We start from the raw sequence: 17,895 nt of genomic DNA, 5'->3' as shown, positions 1-17,895 counted from the left end.
CCCCACCATGTCCGGTCTCTTCTCCACCGCCATGTCCGCTGGCCTCTTCTCCGCCGCCATGTCCGGCCCCTTCTCTGCCGCCATTATCGGTCATCTCTTCGTCTTGCCCCGTGTCGTCATTGCCTGCCCCGTCGGCATCCTCATCATCATCATCATCATCATCTTCAATTATCCACCGAGTATAGCCATCAATGAAACCAGTCATGAGCAGGTGCGCCATTAAATGACCACCATCATAGGGGTCGAGCCAAACTCCTCCTTTGCATCTTCAACACGAACATAAAATCTCTATCCGGTTATTTTCATTCATGTCCTCCATCGCCGATCGCAATGAGCTTTCCACCATTGTTCCACTGTCCATCATGAACATCTGCATGGTAATAATAAACAAACTGATTATAAAAATGCATGCATGCATCAAAGTCATACAAAAATTTGGCATGACCTTCCCTAAAAATTGGACATATAGAGTTTGCCCGGAATTCACCAAAACGGAAATAAATCGACATTTCGGCAAAACATAGGCAACTCAAGCACAATTTGGCGGAAACTCATGCCACACACACAATTTCCATCATATCGCCTGATTATGTCATATCGCACACATACACATATTTCCAATCTTGCAAAAGCACACATTTTTAATCACCTATCTCAAGATATATATAGCTAGCACGGTGATGATGATGTTGATCAGTGTCGCCACACACCTAGGGAATGATCAAAAGTGGACAAAGATTACTTCTTGACATGGCTAGATCTAGTTAGGGAGGTACATAGGCCACTTCATTAAATGGGTAGAACTACCTAGCTACTTGGGGAAGGAGATGACTTTAACTAGTGGAGGAGAGGAAAGAAGAGAAAGGAGTTGCATTAATGGAGGTGGTGTAGTTAGCTAGGAGCAATAGAGAGAAATAGAGGTAGAAGAAGAGAGTAATGGGGAGAGAAGTAGTGAGGAAGAAGCAAAGTGAGGGAGAGAGGAGGTGGGAGCTAGGGGAAAGTGAAAGGAAGAGATGGTGGGGGTGGGGAAGGGGAGGGGAGGAGGGAGGAAAAGGTGGTGGATGTGCTTTAGCAGTAGCGCGCTGCGGCTAAAGATGTAGCGGTAGCGCCCTTCTGGTAGACGCGCTACTGCTTAGTGGGTCCCGCCATGTGGCCAAGTTCAAACTTAGTCGTAGCGCCCTACCCTAAAAACGCGCTACTACTATTTCGTTAGCAGTAGCGCGGTTTCCGTATGAGCGCTACTACTATACCTAGTCTGGCGGCAATGGCGTGACAATTATAGTAGTGGTGCTCTTTCTTCTTGATGCGCTACTGCTACGTGGATAGCAGTAGCGCCTTATTTTAAACCGCAATGCTGGTAAGATTCTGTGTATAAGGTTTTCGCTAGTAGTGTCATCCTCAACAATCATATTGTGCAAAATAACACAACTTGTCATGACCCGCCACAAAGTTTCTGATTCCCACATCATTGCAGCGCTAAGAACAATTCCCGAACGAGCTTGAAGCACACTAAATGCCCTCTCCACATCCTTCCTAGCCGCTTCTTGCATTTTGCGAAGTGGTTTTGTTTATTGCCATGTGGTTCAGATATGGTCTTCACAAACGCCGCTCACTAAGGATAGGTGCCATCGGCAAGATAGTACCCCATGCTGTAGTCTCGGGCGTTGATGGCATGGTTGGACGTCGGTGATTCCCCATTGCAAATCCTCCTGAACACCAGAGATCGTTGAAGCACGTTGATGTCGTTGTGAGAACCCGACATTCCAAAGAAAGCATGCCAAATCCATAAGTCATGTGATGCCACCACTTCTAGTATGATGGTGGCCTCTTTGGTGTGACCTTGATACATTCCCCGCAAACCTCTGGGGCAGTTCTTCCATTGCCAATGCATGCAATCAATTGATCCAAGCATTCCTGGAAACCCCCTGACCTCTCCAATAGCCAACAACTTCTCTGTGTCTTGCACATTTGGTTCTCTGAGATACTCAGGTCCAAACACCTCCATCATGGCATGGGAAAACTTGATAGTAGTCTTCGGGCATGTGCTCTCCCCCATCCTGGCCATCTCACCAACATCTACAGCAGTACCAAGTGCAAGCATCCTCAGAGCAGACGTGCACCTCTGCTTGGCAGAGAAAGAGAGTTGTTCGGATCAATCCCTTGTGAGCTTGAAGTAGTAATCATGTGCCACCACTCCCTCCACAATGCACAAAAGCAATGGTTTCCGCATGCGAAAATGGCGACGAAACCATGGATCATCCGGGAAAGTAGGCTAGGGGGCAAAATAGTCCATGTGCAGTAGCTTTGCTCCGGACACCCTATCCTGATTGATTACTCTTATCCCTTTGATTGAGCCCTTAAAGTTGAGAATATGCCCTACTTGTCGGTCCATTTCCTCTTGCATGCTCATGAGCATGATCATGTCCACTTCTCCGTCCGAATATGAGGAATCAAAGAACTTATCTTGAATCATTTGATCAACCTCCGTCAGTCCATACTCCTCGTCCGAGGAAGAACCAAATCCATCGTTTTACCTAATAAAATCACAAAAAAATCTGGTCAAACAATGTCTCGAACATATCAAGCGCAAGGTGGAGCCAAAGAGTTGTCGGGCGTACTGCGATGGCGTGCGGACGAGGACGACGTCACCCGCGTCGAGGACAGGAGAGAGGACTGGACACCTAGAGCTGGCGGCACAAAGGCTAGGAACAGCTGCGGAGCATGCGCGGCAGCGGAGCTGTGAGACAGACGATGTGGAGGAGGAAGAAGAGAGAGCAAATGGATCCGGCATCTCTGGGGTGGATCTAGTGCAATTTGGGGTGGGCACTCCAAGAAATATGTCAACTTGCGACCATCAATATTGGTCACTAAATGGTCATTGTTATCCATTTGTGACTTTCTTGTGACCAAAAACAGTTGGTAAAAAGCTGACCATCTTTAATGAAACTTAACGACTTTTTTTGTGAAATGGTCGTAGATGGTTACGACCAAAATAAAAGTTCGTAGATTTTACGACCAATTGTTTTGGTCACTTGCAACCTGCCCACACCACGTCAGATCCAACGTGGCAAGCTGATGTGGAAAAATTGCGACGAAATGAATTGATCACAAATCAGAATCAACCCAGTCCAGTTCATGCGTTTATATGGGTCGAGCCCAACAATTCCACCCATTTAACATATTTTTTTCCTGTTAATTTTGGTCAGCCACATGGGCCAAGCCGAACAATCCAGCCTTTTTTATTTTTGGGGTCGTGGCCCTTTTGAATCAACAATTTTAGTTTTTCTTTTTCCAAAAGAAGGGCCCACTAGTCAGATGGGTCCCATGGGTCTCAGTTGCCATGTTCTATTAAGTGGGGCCCTTTTGTCAGCTTCATATTCTTCAGATTTCAATTTGAAAGTAAATAAATAACCAATATTTAAATCAGGACAGAGAGAAAACATAAGTAATACTAATAATAATAGCAGCCATAATCAATCTGTTACAGATATAATGACAACCAAAGTTACAAGATCGACAAGTGTAATAACTACATATTGGGCTCTTCCTCCTGTCATACGACACAGTTACAAGCTCTACATACAATCACCGTTGCACAGATACAATGACAATTGACAATCGGCACAAACTAGGCTCCTACTCCAATCATATGAAACCGTATGCATGACTCACTAGGCGACCATACTTGACTAGACCGTGACCTTCGCTACACTGGGCTAACAGAACAACAATATGAGCTATCATCATGCCTTGCACGGTCAACCTATTACATGAATCAGCTGAGAAGAATCAAAAAAGTGGAGCCAATATATTATGAACAGATCATTCTTTACCATCTCTCAAATTCTCATTAGTCCTTGTATTCTAATTTGAGTGCCTTAGCTGTGGCTTGAATCCTGAAAATTGTAACTTGGTGCAACAAGTAAAATGTAAGTTTCAGGGCATATACAATTATACATTCAAGTGCTTTCACCATTAATACAATTGCAAGATTCCAATTAATAAAGGCTTATATAATATTCTCTGGGAGAAAGACAGCCTTGTACTTTGAATGAATTGTGAACAATGCACCCGTTTTGCAACACTTTTTTTTCTGAAACCATGCCAAAAGCTTTGCTATTTTCATTAATTAAGGAGATTGTTGCTTAGTTAGTTGCAGAAAACTGAGCGAAAATCAAAACATACAGGGCTATCAAAACATACAGGGCTAAGCCCACTCCAATGGCACATCAATCTCAATAGAAATACGTCTACCTCACACATACACGAGCCAACAGGAAACCGCTCCGCCGAACTAGACAGCCTCACACAACTATAGAAGAGAAGAATCTGCAACTGCTATGCGAGGGGTAGACCCGGGATTCTCCATCATCGATGAAGAACAAGCAATCCACAAGATCATGCGCCATATGCTACACCCAAAGCGCCAAGGACTAACATCGAAGGCCATCTCGCCGCCCACACGACACAAAGCCAATGCCATCAAAGTTGTTAAAATTCCAGGGCCGCCGCCCCGACTTCCCGTGGCTTCGCCGTGCTCTGCGCACCGCGTCAACACAACCTTTCAAGGCCGGCGCCATCCCGACATATCTGGCAACACTTTGACCTCGGTAGAAAGCCCGATTACCTCCCGTGAAGCAGTGGTACATGAAGCTGTTGTCCTGGCCTGACCTGACAGGCTGCGATGAGCGCAAATGCTCACCAGAGCGTATGTCTCCTCCATCTACTCCACGGGGTTCCTCCGTTCCTAAATATAAATCCTTTTAGAGACTCCATTCTTAAATATAAGTCTTCGAAAAGGAGGATTTGTAGCATCCGGATGCTCCACACCCCTATAAGAACATTAAATTCAAAAAAATGCCGAGAAATCCGAAAAAAGAACTAGGATTTGGGGATATCCACCTAGGTTCCCGATCTACTTTCTTGTGAAAATTCATGAAAAAATATCAGGAAAAGTATTCGTGGCAAGAAAGACAAAATAGCCTATGTATAGGAAAAAAAACTGTTTGGATGGATTTTTGTTCAGACAGCATTTCCTTCGTCATGGATGCATGATATTTTTTCACGAAACTTCACACAGAAGTAGATTGAGAACCTAGGTTTGATATTTCCAAATTTCAGATTTTTAAAATTTGCTTGATATTTTTTATATTTAATATTTGTATAGGGGTGTGGAGCACCCATAAGCTCATGTGTATTTTCCTTTTAATATAGACTACATACAGAATAAAATAAATGAATCTACACTCTAAAATATATCTATATACATCTTAAAATCTCTAGTAACACTTATATTTAGAAATGGAGGGAGTAGAAATGCCACACCCAACAAGAGTACAGCTAGATAGAACATGGTTCTCTATCGGTTGCACAGTCATCTGGCGTCAACAGCGCCCTGACAAGACTGATGAAGCAACATTGAATACTATCAGCAGCACCACAGTCCACAGCCGAGGGTAGCTGCAAATGCAATCCAAAATTTACAATTTGATAGAAAGAACAACAAAAATAAAAGGACAAGGCAGCATGCGCAGGCGCACATCAAAACTGAAGGATCACATCTACGAAACAAACGTCATTTGCGACTACCACCAGCTACTCTTCTCAAAACTAAGAATCTCACTGCGGTTCAAAGTTTTGCCGCGACAAAAGAAGGAAAATGTTACATTGCACAATCATTTGACAATTTAGTTCTGTCTACTAAGGTACATTCTTGCAGTTACACATAGCAGGAAGAAGTGGATACGGAAACGCTCGTCACGCCTCCGCCGTTTTCACCTTGGCGCTACTGCGCGGGAACTGATGGAAGAATGGTAGTTGCTGCTCCTCTGCTTGCGATACGATGAATAGACATCGCCGTACTGGTGGCTCGCCTCGCTTGGGTCAGCGGAGGCTCCAAGGCCCAACCGGCCGCTCGAGCCCGGCTTGCTATCGAACGAGCCATCAGCGCGCATCCCGGTCTCAGGGTTCACGTGCAGGCTGGCGGGGGGAGGGATGCACGCACCTCCCTTGCGGGCAGGGAGCTCCCTCTCGTAGTCGTCGTAATCACCGGGCTCGCCCTGCTTCATCGGACCTTCTGATGGGTTCTCCTCCCCGATCTCCTTGAAGAACCTCGTTACGCGCTCGAGGATCTCGGACTCGGGAACGGTCGATGGTGGGATGGTTGTGGGAATGTCAAGCGGGCTCAAGGGAGAGTATGGAACTCCACTACCGATCTGCATCTTCCGGACCATTCCTGGAATGAGGCCAGGGGGGAATAGTGGATACGGAGGTGGAGTTGAATCACTTGCAGTGGCTGGTGCTGTGCTTTGAGGAAGCGCAGGGGGGAGTAACGATGGTTGCACTGACAAAGATCCTGGAAAAGTAGTTTGGCCGTAAACACCAGCAGGATGTTGGTTTCCTGGAAATTGTGCAGAAGGGGCAGGTTGGGATGCCTTCTCCATCTCTGGCGGAGCAGAGGACCATTTTGAGGGCTTTGCTGATCCTGAAAAGATATGCATCAAATGTGCTTAGCTTTGCCTCCAACAAGCAAAAGATAAATGAAATGCATCATAAAAGCCATTTGGTTTAGTGTACCAGCAGGGAAATAATTTGGAGAATTTAGAGAACCCGTGTGATCAAGCATGGTCAAATTATTATTTTAGTTATATTATGTGTAGAAATCTGATTGGTGAAAAAGGATTTTAGTCCAGAAAATTTCTGGTTGGATCTCAGTGGTGACGCAGTAACTTCGGTTATTATCTTTATACTGTATAGCCTGGCAAACTGTTTACATATCTCAAAGTAATAAAGTTTCAGGGCATCAACATATCACTACAACCTGAGTTATCAAAGCAAAAGGACAAGATGATAATAGGACTAAAATCTATAGGTTAAATACGCCAAACTTACACCAAAACCTTATATGTAAATGCTGGTACCCTAAAAGCTAAACACAGATGAGAAAAGATAATAATAACCACCTAGATAGAACAGTATAAGCAGAGTTGGTAGAAGAAGGGGAGATAAAAAAAACCTGAGAAGGTTGAGGGATCTGGTGAAACATGTTGTGGCGCCGAAGGATATGAAATGGCACCTTTCATCTCTCTTTCAAGGTTAGCAACGGTTTCCTGATCATAAACTTCCTTTGAACCCCAGAATTGCAGGATTTTCTCAAGGCGAGTCTGATTTTCATCTTTATTCTGTGGATTATTATAAATCCTCGCAAGCATGGAGCCCAGCACAGATTGAAAAGCAATAGCCTCATTGTCAAGGTCCTGAATATTAGTTCGTCTCTGCAAGCTGCAGGATATGGAATTGTATTGAGAAAAGTACCAATAATACATTAAATATGCACAATTAAAGCCCATGTATAATTTGAGGATGTGACATAATAGATTCGATTAATAAGTAGCTTAACCAGATGAAACAATTAAAGATCATAGCCAAACAGAGATTGACTAGGACAAGCTACAGCAATACACTTTGCTATATGCATCATACATGTCGGATATCATGAAACAGTAGTCCCTTTTTCAATACTATTATCATGTTATTATTGGTATATCATTTCTTACAAGCTGATTTTGATATTGCTGATATCTCACCAAATCAATTTCATTCCATATTCTGCGAGGAAATTAATAGTGGCCTTCCTAACAAATGAAAATAGGTAAAAGCTAAAGCAAAATAACATTATGAGTGCACCGCAAGTTTTTCAAGGCCTACTTAGGATTGGCAGTAACATTTTCATCTCTAAACAAAAAAAAAACCAACTAAGTAATACAGTAGTCATGACACCTGAGCTATCTCCCTAATAGGAACACCACGCAAGATCTAGTGTGCCCTGATATGCGATTCAGATGCCTCGATACCAAATATTCCCAAAACAAGGATAATCAATATGCTAGTATACATATACTTCAAATATAATATCGAGACTCCAAGGAGTGGAGGCGAGAGGAAGGAAGGGCACAATAAGATAGCATCATCCAGTTCCTACCAGTGACGATTGGAGCATGCTGTTTATGTTGCACATGCTAGGAAAGGTGCTGTTCTGCGTGATTACATCAAGAGGAAGGAAGAACTAGGGCTGGTCTATGGTAGATAATGCATTGGTTACTGGGCTTGTATTGACAGAGTGATTGCCCCTCGGTGGAGATGTATAAAATCACTTCTAAATGGAAATCATTTTGATACTTGGTGATACGTATCATAAAGGGTATCGGTATCAAGTATGAGATCTAATGTTGGTACAACAAATAAATAAAGTATCAGGGTAGCCTATAACAATTATTTGTTTATATTTTGATCTTCTCTCGTACGTTGGTCTTTGAAATGAATCAGGGTGAAGTAAGTCATATCAAATGGCACTCATTTGGCATTTAAAACTTTGAATGGAAATAACTTCGAAACCAAAAAATGGGAGGTTCTTTCTTTAGTGCATTTTTCTAGACAATCTTGTAGGGCTTATTTGGAATGCTGGATTCTAATACGTAGGAATAGTACAAATGCATGATTGGGATGTGGTGGTCTATTGAATACTAAAGAAAACCAAAACACAAGAATTTGCACATATTGCTCTTTGGATGCTCCACAAGAATTTTGTGGGGGTTTGAAGAGACAGAAAGTGCAGGACACAAACTGAAATTTCCATGAGGCCCAACCTCTTGCTGAATCCTATTGATTTGGGTGTATGAAAGCAATCATAAGGAAAATTCCTATGGATTAAAATCTTACGGAACTCCTTTAATCCAAAGGGGGGCATAATAAGCTAAGATGGCAATAAGATCTGTCAATTGAAATTCTCTTCATGTGTTGGTATTTCAATTGCATCAAAGTTCATCATTTCTTTACTCAAGTTTTCATCAGCTTGAACACTGAACACAGCTTGGTAATAGATAAAATTAACTACACTTAATTGGCAAGTCGTAATGCAAGCAATTATATTCACAAAATAGATGCTGAAATGAAAACATACCCTTCAAAAAGAATATCATTCACCAGGAAAACAATGTGCAGCTGCCTCTCTGAATCCTCCAAGGCAAATATTCTCTCCCTGAGAGCTTCTGCCAGAGCCGGCGCAAATGGCGCCCTTTGCATAAACCATGTCTTGGCACCCTTTATCGACTCTTTGGTGCCATTAAGATTGGTAAGCACGTCGTGCAGCTCGGCGGCGACATCCGCGGGGAGCGGCCCAGAGAGGCCCTTGAACGTCGCCCCAGTATCATACTCCCCGTGGCCGTGGGCACCAAAGTGCTGGTGCTGGTCGTAGAACGGCGGGTACCCCGGCTGGTGCATCGTCGGCGGCGGGCCGTGCGCCATCGGGCCCATGGGCGGCATCATGTGCATGGACCCCGGCGGGTAGGGCGGCATGGGCGGGCGCCCCGTGACCCAGAGCATGTACCTGTAGTAGGCGTGGCCGTCCCCGCCGAAGATGAAGGCGTAGTCCGGGTTGTCGTGCTGCTTGTCGCGGATCACGATCTCGAACTCGGGCCCGTTCTTGGCGATGTACTCGACGAGCTTGTCGATGCGCTTCTGGAGCTCCGGGTCGGCGGGGGGCGGGGCGGGGGCCGGCGGCGCGGGGAGTCGAACGGCGAGGGCGGGTGCATGTAGGGGTGGGGCGGCGGCGGCTGGGCGTGGGGCGGCGGGTAGGGGGACGGCTGCTGGTGCGGCGGGAGGTGCGGGTAGAGCTGCTGCGGCGGCGGCATGGCGCGCGGGTAGGGCGCGTACTGCGGCATCGGGGCGGCGTAGGGCGGGTGGTGCGGGTACTGCGGCTGCGCCTGCGGGTGGAAGCCGTACTGCGGCGGGGGTTGCTGCTGCGCCTGCGCGTACGCCATGGCCGCCGCCGCGTAGTCCTGGGCCTGCCGGTCCATGGGGCGGCGGGATTTGGCGGCAGGGAGGGGAGGGGTGGGGGTAGGGTAGGGCTCGCTGCGCCGGTGGTGACGGCGGCGGAGGAAGAGGGGAGAAGAGGCTTAGGCTGTCCCTGCTGGCAGGTTTTTTGACAAAGGCCCCCGTGGAGTGCTGGATTTCTATTATTGGCCTTCTAGTCTACAACAACTACAACTCTATTTTTTCTTTTTTGGGAGAAAGAGTGTACTCTATGTTCATGTTGAGCACAAGAGAGAGTTGGTTAGCATCGGCGCGTCTTTCATCCTCGCGGTCTTCAAACTAGACGATGGTGGTTCATCGTTTCGTGTCTATCACCCTATTCAACGGAAAGTTTCTAGCACCGAATTAGCGGCATGTCACACTTGGCAGGCACACCATCATCCTCTTGGCCTACAACTATCCGTCCTTGCTGCACCCTAAATCCATCGACCTCCATGGGAGGTGGGGGATAGGGAGGTTGAAACCGTTGCAAGTCTACAATCATTTATCCTTGTCACACCCTAAATCCATCGACCTCCATAGGAGGTTGGGTTGGGGGGGGGGGGGGGGGTAGGGAGGCTGAAACAGTTGGAAGCAAACCCAGTAGTTTTGGCAAGCATGGAGACGTGCAACGAGAATTCTACACGTAAGTTGTGGGGTCAGCCTTTTTTGATTACACCCTTAGCTTTATTCAAATTTGTGCAAAACAAAAAGAGATACTAGAATTCAGTGCGCTTGAATCCACAAAATTTCGGCGCTGGCATTTCCACTAGGGACATGAACGCAATAGAAGAGGATGGCGGTGTTGTTGCCATTGTGTGAAGCCATGGCCACATGTGGCAACCACAAAAGGCATCAACTATACTCTACACATAATTTTAGACGACAATCGCATGGTCAAAAAAAGCGAAGCGAAAACTCTATGTCATCGCCAGTTACCGGATAGAGGAGGATCTGGATCCTGGTTGGCCTATTTATAGTTTCATATGCATAAATTTAGCACAGAGGCATAAATGTGTAACCCTCAAGTTCAGGGACCAAATTGGCATTGCATTGCAAATATAGGCGGCATGCGATATAATGCATTTCACTTCCACAGGCACAAGAAGGGCTTTAAAATAGCAGCAGTGTAACGTATGACGGGTGTCAAAACCTCTAAACAATTTTCAGGAAGGGCTGTCATAGGCTCCATACAAGCTCAGGTAGCAACTTCGAGGTCCGGCGATATTAAGAAGAAAACTTCCCCCATAAGGCAAAACATGTTTCGGCAATACTGTAAAATCTGTCTTCGCGTAAGTTAACTGCTGCAGAGCACAGCTGCGGGGACGCTGAGCTTCGACCGCCCGATGTATAGAGAACTGGATATAATATAGCAAAAAGTACTGGGTTTCAAAGCCACCCAGGTTTTCCTCCATTCAATGTTTCAATCTAACTCCTTACAGCTGACATCTGCCACCCACCACCCGAGTCTACAAGTCCACAGGATCATCCTCCTCGTTGCCATTGTACTGCAGGCAAAAACAAAGAGCATAAAATGTCAGCATAATGCTCAACAGAACACGGGCACGTAGTACTGGCGGAAAGTAGCTGCTAACCCTGTCGATGCATTTGCAGTATAAAGTATAAACATAGCAAAAATGAAAATAGGGAAGTTAACAAAAAGAAAAGGAAAAAGTAGCAAGAACACGGGAATAACTGAAAATACGATCAGTTTTTGCAAATTGGTTTAATTGCCGCAGACTGCTTTTAAAAAACTTGAATGGCAAAGGATGCAAATGATCCGCATACTGACCATAATAAAACCGCTAGGACCAGCTGGTAACTCGAGGGGGGAATACTCTAAAATTCTTGCAGAGTTAAAAGACAATAACAAAGTACCATGGTGGTATCATATTACAGTAACAGATCTTTGCAAATGCATATGACTGAATATGATTTTACAGGACATGCCAAAGTTAAGCTGCTGTGCTGACAGATTAATTGTATGAAATAAGAGTACGCGGTTCCCTGCTATGGAACACCAGCCATTGGAAAGTAGTTGCGTGTGCTATGGTACACCAGCCATTGGTAAGTACTTGCGTCAGCTATTTATATGACCAAGCATGTTATTGCTTGGAAAATGAAGATACACAAGTCTTTTGGACTCATTGGAGGTGCCATCATAAACAAATAAACAAAATGCCATACAGCCCACATCATTTGTACCAAAATATTATAGTAAAAAAAAAACTGTACCAAAATAGACATCTATTTGTCCACATTTATAATCTATCCCAACAATTTGAACAGGACCAACTACATCGTTAACTAGATCAGCAGAGAACAGAACACGCTTCACTCTAGAACATTCTACCTGTAAGTGGCGATGTATCAGTTTAACCCCTAGATGACATGCAGGTGGCTAAACCATAAACCTAACCAAATGAACTACACCTAGATGAGCTATCAATCAAACCTGAAGGAACAACCAAAAGTAGCCTGTAACTTACAAAATTGCAGTGAATGAGATATACACATAATAGGATAATAAGATAATGAGCCATCAACTGACTTATCTCTGCCTAATAACATTCATGTATATTAAATAAATAATTGGCTGCAAATATGATCTGCTGTGAGAAATATACTCACCCTGTCTGTAAAATCATTGCCAGAAGAAATGACATTTATTTCGTCATTATTGTCATCCTCCCCTAATTTTTTCAGAGATTCAGTTCCATTGCTATTTTTAAGAGACTCTAGAGCACCTCCTGGTATATGTTTCCGTGGCACATGGATCATATCATTACCATTCACTCTCCTTTTCTTCCCTGAAAAAGTAACAACAGTTTTTACATGAAAAGACATACTTTCTTTCCTTTGTTGGCACATTTGCCTCAGGGAATGCATAATATTCAAGACAACAATGGCCCGTGTGTCCGAACAAGAAACATATCATATTTTAAAGGACAAATGGGTTCAACATCTAATAAAATTAACCGGGTGCCATTTTTAACTTGAATACCTTGTGGACACATGACACTGTTAGCTTCTATAATGTCATTATAAACTAGTAATAAGATGCGATCTTTACATATCAGTAACGAGTTTAACAGGCTGGCGACGTTAAGATGGCTAGAAAAATGCTGGTATACCAAAATAAAGTAGTATCACACAAGTTCTTCAAGGTGTTACCAGTTTTTTCTTCTTCGCTTGTTGAAAGGGCAGCAGATCTTTTTCTAGCTGCTGAACCATTCTTCTGCCGCTGGTCATCTGGGCTCATTTCATAAGCATTATATGGGTCATCATTACCAGCATTCACACTGGAACCTTGTTCTTTGGTACCAGATTTCAAGGAATCAGAAGCAAGTGAATCAGCCAACCTCTCAAAACGGCCTTGAGACCTGCAGATAACCAATGGGTCAATAGCTATGAAAATCATGTCAAGACTAAAATCAGAGGTGCAGTTATGTGGTGATCCAAATGAAATAAAAATTCATAGCAGTTCACATAAAAGAAACATGCCTTTTTAAATCATCCTGTGCTTTCACGTAACGCCCATATGCTTTGATGAGTTTCTTTATTTTGGAGGTCATCCTACATCCAAAAGGCAGTACTATCAATAACCAAATACTTGGAGAGCTTCTCCTGAACTGAAGAGTCCGCCTACTAAAATTTGGATTACATAGAAGTATGCTCATATGTTGTAGAAATTGAGAACCTTTCACAATCTTCTTTCTCTTTGTTCAACTGTGATTCAAGATCATCTACTCTGCCAGAAAGTATGCCTGCTTCGTCGATTTTCTCGTCCAATATCATCTGTGATAGTATGTATATATAAATGAAAATAGAAAGGCTATTGTAGAAATCTCAACCACAACTATATGAAAGTAAAACGCCATAACCCAGAGAAGTTCAAGAAAGCATTTTGTCAGGCATTTGTGACAGCCCAACTGGTTATCTCTGTGTTCAATCAGAGCATGTTCTCACGTCAATATTTTCTCAAGCATGAATGATTACTCATTAGTTTGTGGCATCATAATCTGGAGGGAGAAACATCGGTAGTACCTTCCGCATGAATGTATGATCATATATGGTGGAGTGAACCTCTTTTAAACTTGAAGGTCTAAATTTCTCCATCATAAAAATGGGCATGCATCAACTATCTAGTTAAGGCAGAAAAATGTTGGAACCACACACGCAACCAAAACATAACGTAATAACTGATAAGTGTGTGCCGTTGCACCTGTATTTACAACTCATAATTGAGTGTCATCTATAACATGCTTATTGAGACATTGAACACTGACCTGTAGTTTGGATTTATCTTCATGCAATGCTTTCATATCCAGTGCAATTTGTTTCAGCTGCAGAGCATACATAAACATATAACAGCGTTCCAGGAATATGGAGACAGCTCCACCTATATGCTAATGAGATGGATTGTACAGTTCAAACCTGTGCTTCACCGTCATCCTTCTCATCCTTCTCATCACTGCTGGAATGTCTGTTGTCTTTTTTTCTATCTTCATTTTCAGAGGTGTTGAAACTTCCTGATGAATCGCTTTTTTCACCATCTACTTCCTTCTTAGACCTTCTCTCACTGGAAAATCCACATAATCACTTGGAAAGGTCGATGCATTTATAACATCTAAAGTTAACTGAGTGGATAACAAAGACCACATACTGGAATGGAATACACTGAGATACTTTTTACATACCTCTTCCTGATGGGGGATCTTGATTGACTAGATCCTGCAAATAAGATTTAAATAGAAACAAAATTAGACGTCTGGATTCTTTTTTTAATAATTATCAAGTTTAAGTAAAAAAATAAATATGGGAAGCATGTGACACGTGCGCCGCTGCACACACACGAAAGAGAGGTTATCCCTACCTCGAGAACGTGGTGGCATCTTGTTACGAAATAAATGGCCTCTGGTATCTCTGTCAGGGGAATACCTCCGCCGGGGTGAGTTTCTTCTCTCAGGCCTGCCTCTAAATTCATGAATTCTATGATCTCGCCCCCCTACAGGTTAGGAGTGTAAAAGCTTATATAATAATATAAAGAAGAACTACACCACAACAAATATAGATGGACAGAGACAAGGCAAAACAGAAGAACATTTAAGCTTGCCACAACCTTGAGCTATATGACTATTCATTGGCAATAATAGAAAGAAACTACACCACTGCGAAAACAGATGGAGTTATACAGAGACAAGGCAACACACAAAACATGTAAGCTTACCACAACCTTGAGCCATATGATTAGTCATTTAGCAATAAGTAGTAGAGAGTCCAGGATAACCCCAAAGGCCATTAAATGGAAGAGCCAATAAGACTAATGCAAGAAGAGATACCAACATATGATTACACATTGCGGTGCACCGCTTAAAAATAGATCCAGCACTTGCAACATCAGTCATCTGAAGTGAAATTGATGGATACTCCAGATTTGGATATCATGCTTTCATTACCATGAATAAAGATCTTCCACAACTCCAATACAGCCAAGTAAATCTAATTTCACTTGTCCAGATATTTCCATATTGACTTTAATTATTCTTGTTCAGTGACAGCACTTGGAATGACAGGCAAGAATAAAGCCGAAGAAGAAAACTTGGAACTCCTAGCATATTCAAAGAACAATTGATTGCAAAGCTGAAATATATGGTTTTCGCAAACTGAACTTATCATGCATCTGATTGAGATGAGGAACCACGTGATATCCCTGAATAAAATGCTCTGGTAAGAGGATGGCCATGCAAGTGACCACAAAATATATGTTCACTGACTGAAAACGAAAGCAATGCAAATAGGACGAGTCATCCTCTGGAAGTGATCAATCCTAAGAAATCTGCTCAGGTGACAGCTAATTTGGGTGGTAAAATCAATGGAATAACCAGCAGGAATGCCACGATGTTCTGCAAGAAGCTTTGACCTCAGTTCAACTACTATATCGAAAGGATAGGAGATCATATATGAAAGTTAATACAACAAGACATGACACAACTGGTAGTCAATCTCTGACGTCTGCACATGTAAAGAAAATATCATCATAGTGCTAAATTTCCATACTATAACATGACCCCAAGTTTGCGAAGCAGACTGCAGAGTTCTCTCAGCCACCACAAGTAACTAGAAATAGCAGAAGGATGCCACTTTGTATAAACTCCAATGGTGCTCTTGTCAGTTGCTACAATGGTGTTATTCTTCCAACTATTTCCTCTCATTGCTAACTCCAAACACAAGATTTTCAGTGTTTTCTCCAGAAGCTTGGAAGTCATATGGCATTTGACACCTCCTGGTCCAATAATTGCAGAAGCATACCAATTTGTAAGGGTGCTCTTGTCAGTTGCTACAATGGAGTTACTGTTCCAAGTATTTCTCATCGCTGCAAACTCCCCCACAACATTTTGAGTGCACTCTGTGGAAAGCATGGCATCTGATACCTCTTGTTCCTCCATCTACAACCAGAATCTTACACCGTCTGCCCAGCCCCCGCAAATAACAAACTGTCCGCGGCTATAACAAAACCCAACACACACATAAATACTTGAATCTCTTGAAAAGAATGCTCCTCCTCTGCTGGATCGCTGATACTCCCTGCCTAAAAATATCACAGAACACCATCCTCTTGCACTAGCAGCAGATCACCCAGACTTACTCCGTATCGCAAGTACCTTCAACAGCGGCAATTTTACTGCCCACTCACACTGCAGAAACCATCGGTGCTTTCTGGACACACCACAGTCGCTAAGCAGGCAAAAATCCCTAACCGAGTGCACGTAGAAAAGCAGGCGGGGGGAGGGAGGGATGGGGGAGGGGGGAGATGCGTATGGAGTATACCAGGTCCAGTGCGCGGCGGGAAGGTGGAGTAGGGAGGCGGCGTGCGGAGCTCGCCTTCGCCGTGGGCGAAGCCGCAGGAGGGGCCGCGGGGGCAGGGGCCGCGCCTCCACAGCGCGCACAGCTTCGTCTTGAAGGCCGGGCCGCGGCGCGGAGGAGGATCGAGCATTTCCCGCATCTCTCGAGCGCGCGCCGGCGATCCGGAGACGGGGAGGCGGGCGGCGCCGGCGGGAGGAGGGAGGCGAGGGAGGAATGGAGGAGGGAGGAAGGGCACGAGGGCGACGACGGACGAACCGAGAGGCCTCGGAGCAGCGCCTGCCCCCAAGTAAGCCCGACGGACCAGCCCAGGAACTGAAGGGCTGACCGCGATAAAAATGGGCCGAACAGTGCCTGGGTGAAGAAGCTGGGCAGGGGCTACTGTGCGGCCCATTTGTATCACGTCAGGTATCATTTGTAAAAATCATATAATTTGAAAATTTTGTCTCAAAAAAATATAATTTGGAAATTCACATTTAATATATTTTGGTCCTAAGATTTCATAGCTTGAGAGGATAAATTGGTCAGTTTTTTTTTTGGCATTTTTCTAAAGTGAGTTTATTTGGTTCCCTCATCAGATTTGCGAGGGTTGAGGGTGGAAGGCGGACGAGGAGAAGAGTATGTAGGAGGAAGTAAGAGGGGGAGAGGAGGGCATGGGGTGAAAACAAGTCTTGTTTACGAGCCCTTTGCTTTGCGAAACAATGTGTGCCTGAGGAAGGCTAGAAGGTTGGACCAACGTAGAGGATGTTACACTGCCGATACAACGGTGAAGGGACTTCCCTCTAGCGAAGGAAAAGGGAAACGAAGGTACCTCTACAAAAAATAATTTAAAGTGCTCTCACTAAGTTTTTGCTCAAGGGGTTGGGAGTACCTCATCCTCAAACGACAGTGTCATGGTGTGATAATTTAGGGGCGGCATATTTGTGAGTCAACTCAATCTTTCATGACCAAACTGAGCATACTGCGGTGGATTATCATTTTGTGTTGAGCCTGTGGCGAGCAAATTGCTTGAGATTCGCTACAATCATTTGGTGGTCAACTGGCGAACGAATTTACCAAACCTCTGTTGGTACGGTATCTTGAAGTCTAAGAAAACAATCTTATAGTTTAGATGAGTTATTATTGAGGAGGAGTGTTAGAATATCACTTGGATCGTAAGCCTCACATACAGTGGTGAAGCTT

The 17,895-nt window shown here is 44.1% G+C and overlaps 1 protein-coding gene and 1 pseudogene across 3 annotated transcripts; both read right to left on the bottom strand.

Annotated features, from left to right (window-relative positions):
• Positions 1-5,544: 5,544 nt before the first annotated feature.
• On the bottom strand, positions 5,545-9,910 carry LOC123158075 (calcium homeostasis endoplasmic reticulum protein-like; annotated as a pseudogene).
• Positions 9,911-10,859: 949 nt separating this feature from the next.
• Positions 10,860-16,991, bottom strand: LOC123156785 (zinc finger CCCH domain-containing protein 13). 3 transcript variants are annotated; one of them, XM_044574962.1, is made up of 10 exons: positions 16,681-16,991; positions 14,726-14,857; positions 14,550-14,583; positions 14,287-14,431; positions 14,139-14,195; positions 13,550-13,647; positions 13,354-13,425; positions 13,024-13,232; positions 12,481-12,659; positions 10,860-11,357 (listed from the first exon to the last, which is right to left on the bottom strand). In XM_044574962.1, exons 1-10 carry the CDS (start codon positions 16,853-16,855, stop codon positions 11,319-11,321), a joined length of 1,140 nt encoding a protein of 379 aa, XP_044430897.1. In that variant the 5' UTR covers positions 16,856-16,991; the 3' UTR covers positions 10,860-11,318. The 3 variants fall into 3 exon arrangements, with proteins under 3 accessions (XP_044430897.1, XP_044430898.1, XP_044430899.1); XM_044574963.1 differs by lacking the exon at positions 16,681-16,991 and adding an exon at positions 15,080-16,352; XM_044574964.1 differs by lacking the exon at positions 16,681-16,991 and adding an exon at positions 15,086-16,352.
• Positions 16,992-17,895: the final 904 nt, after the last annotated feature.

This window comes from Triticum aestivum, chromosome 7B (genome assembly GCF_018294505.1).
Source record: "Triticum aestivum cultivar Chinese Spring chromosome 7B, IWGSC CS RefSeq v2.1, whole genome shotgun sequence".
Taxonomy (NCBI): Eukaryota; Viridiplantae; Streptophyta; class Magnoliopsida; order Poales; family Poaceae; genus Triticum; species Triticum aestivum.
The sequence above is the reverse complement of the archived record's forward strand: the minus strand, read 5'-3'. Positions and strand labels throughout refer to the sequence as shown.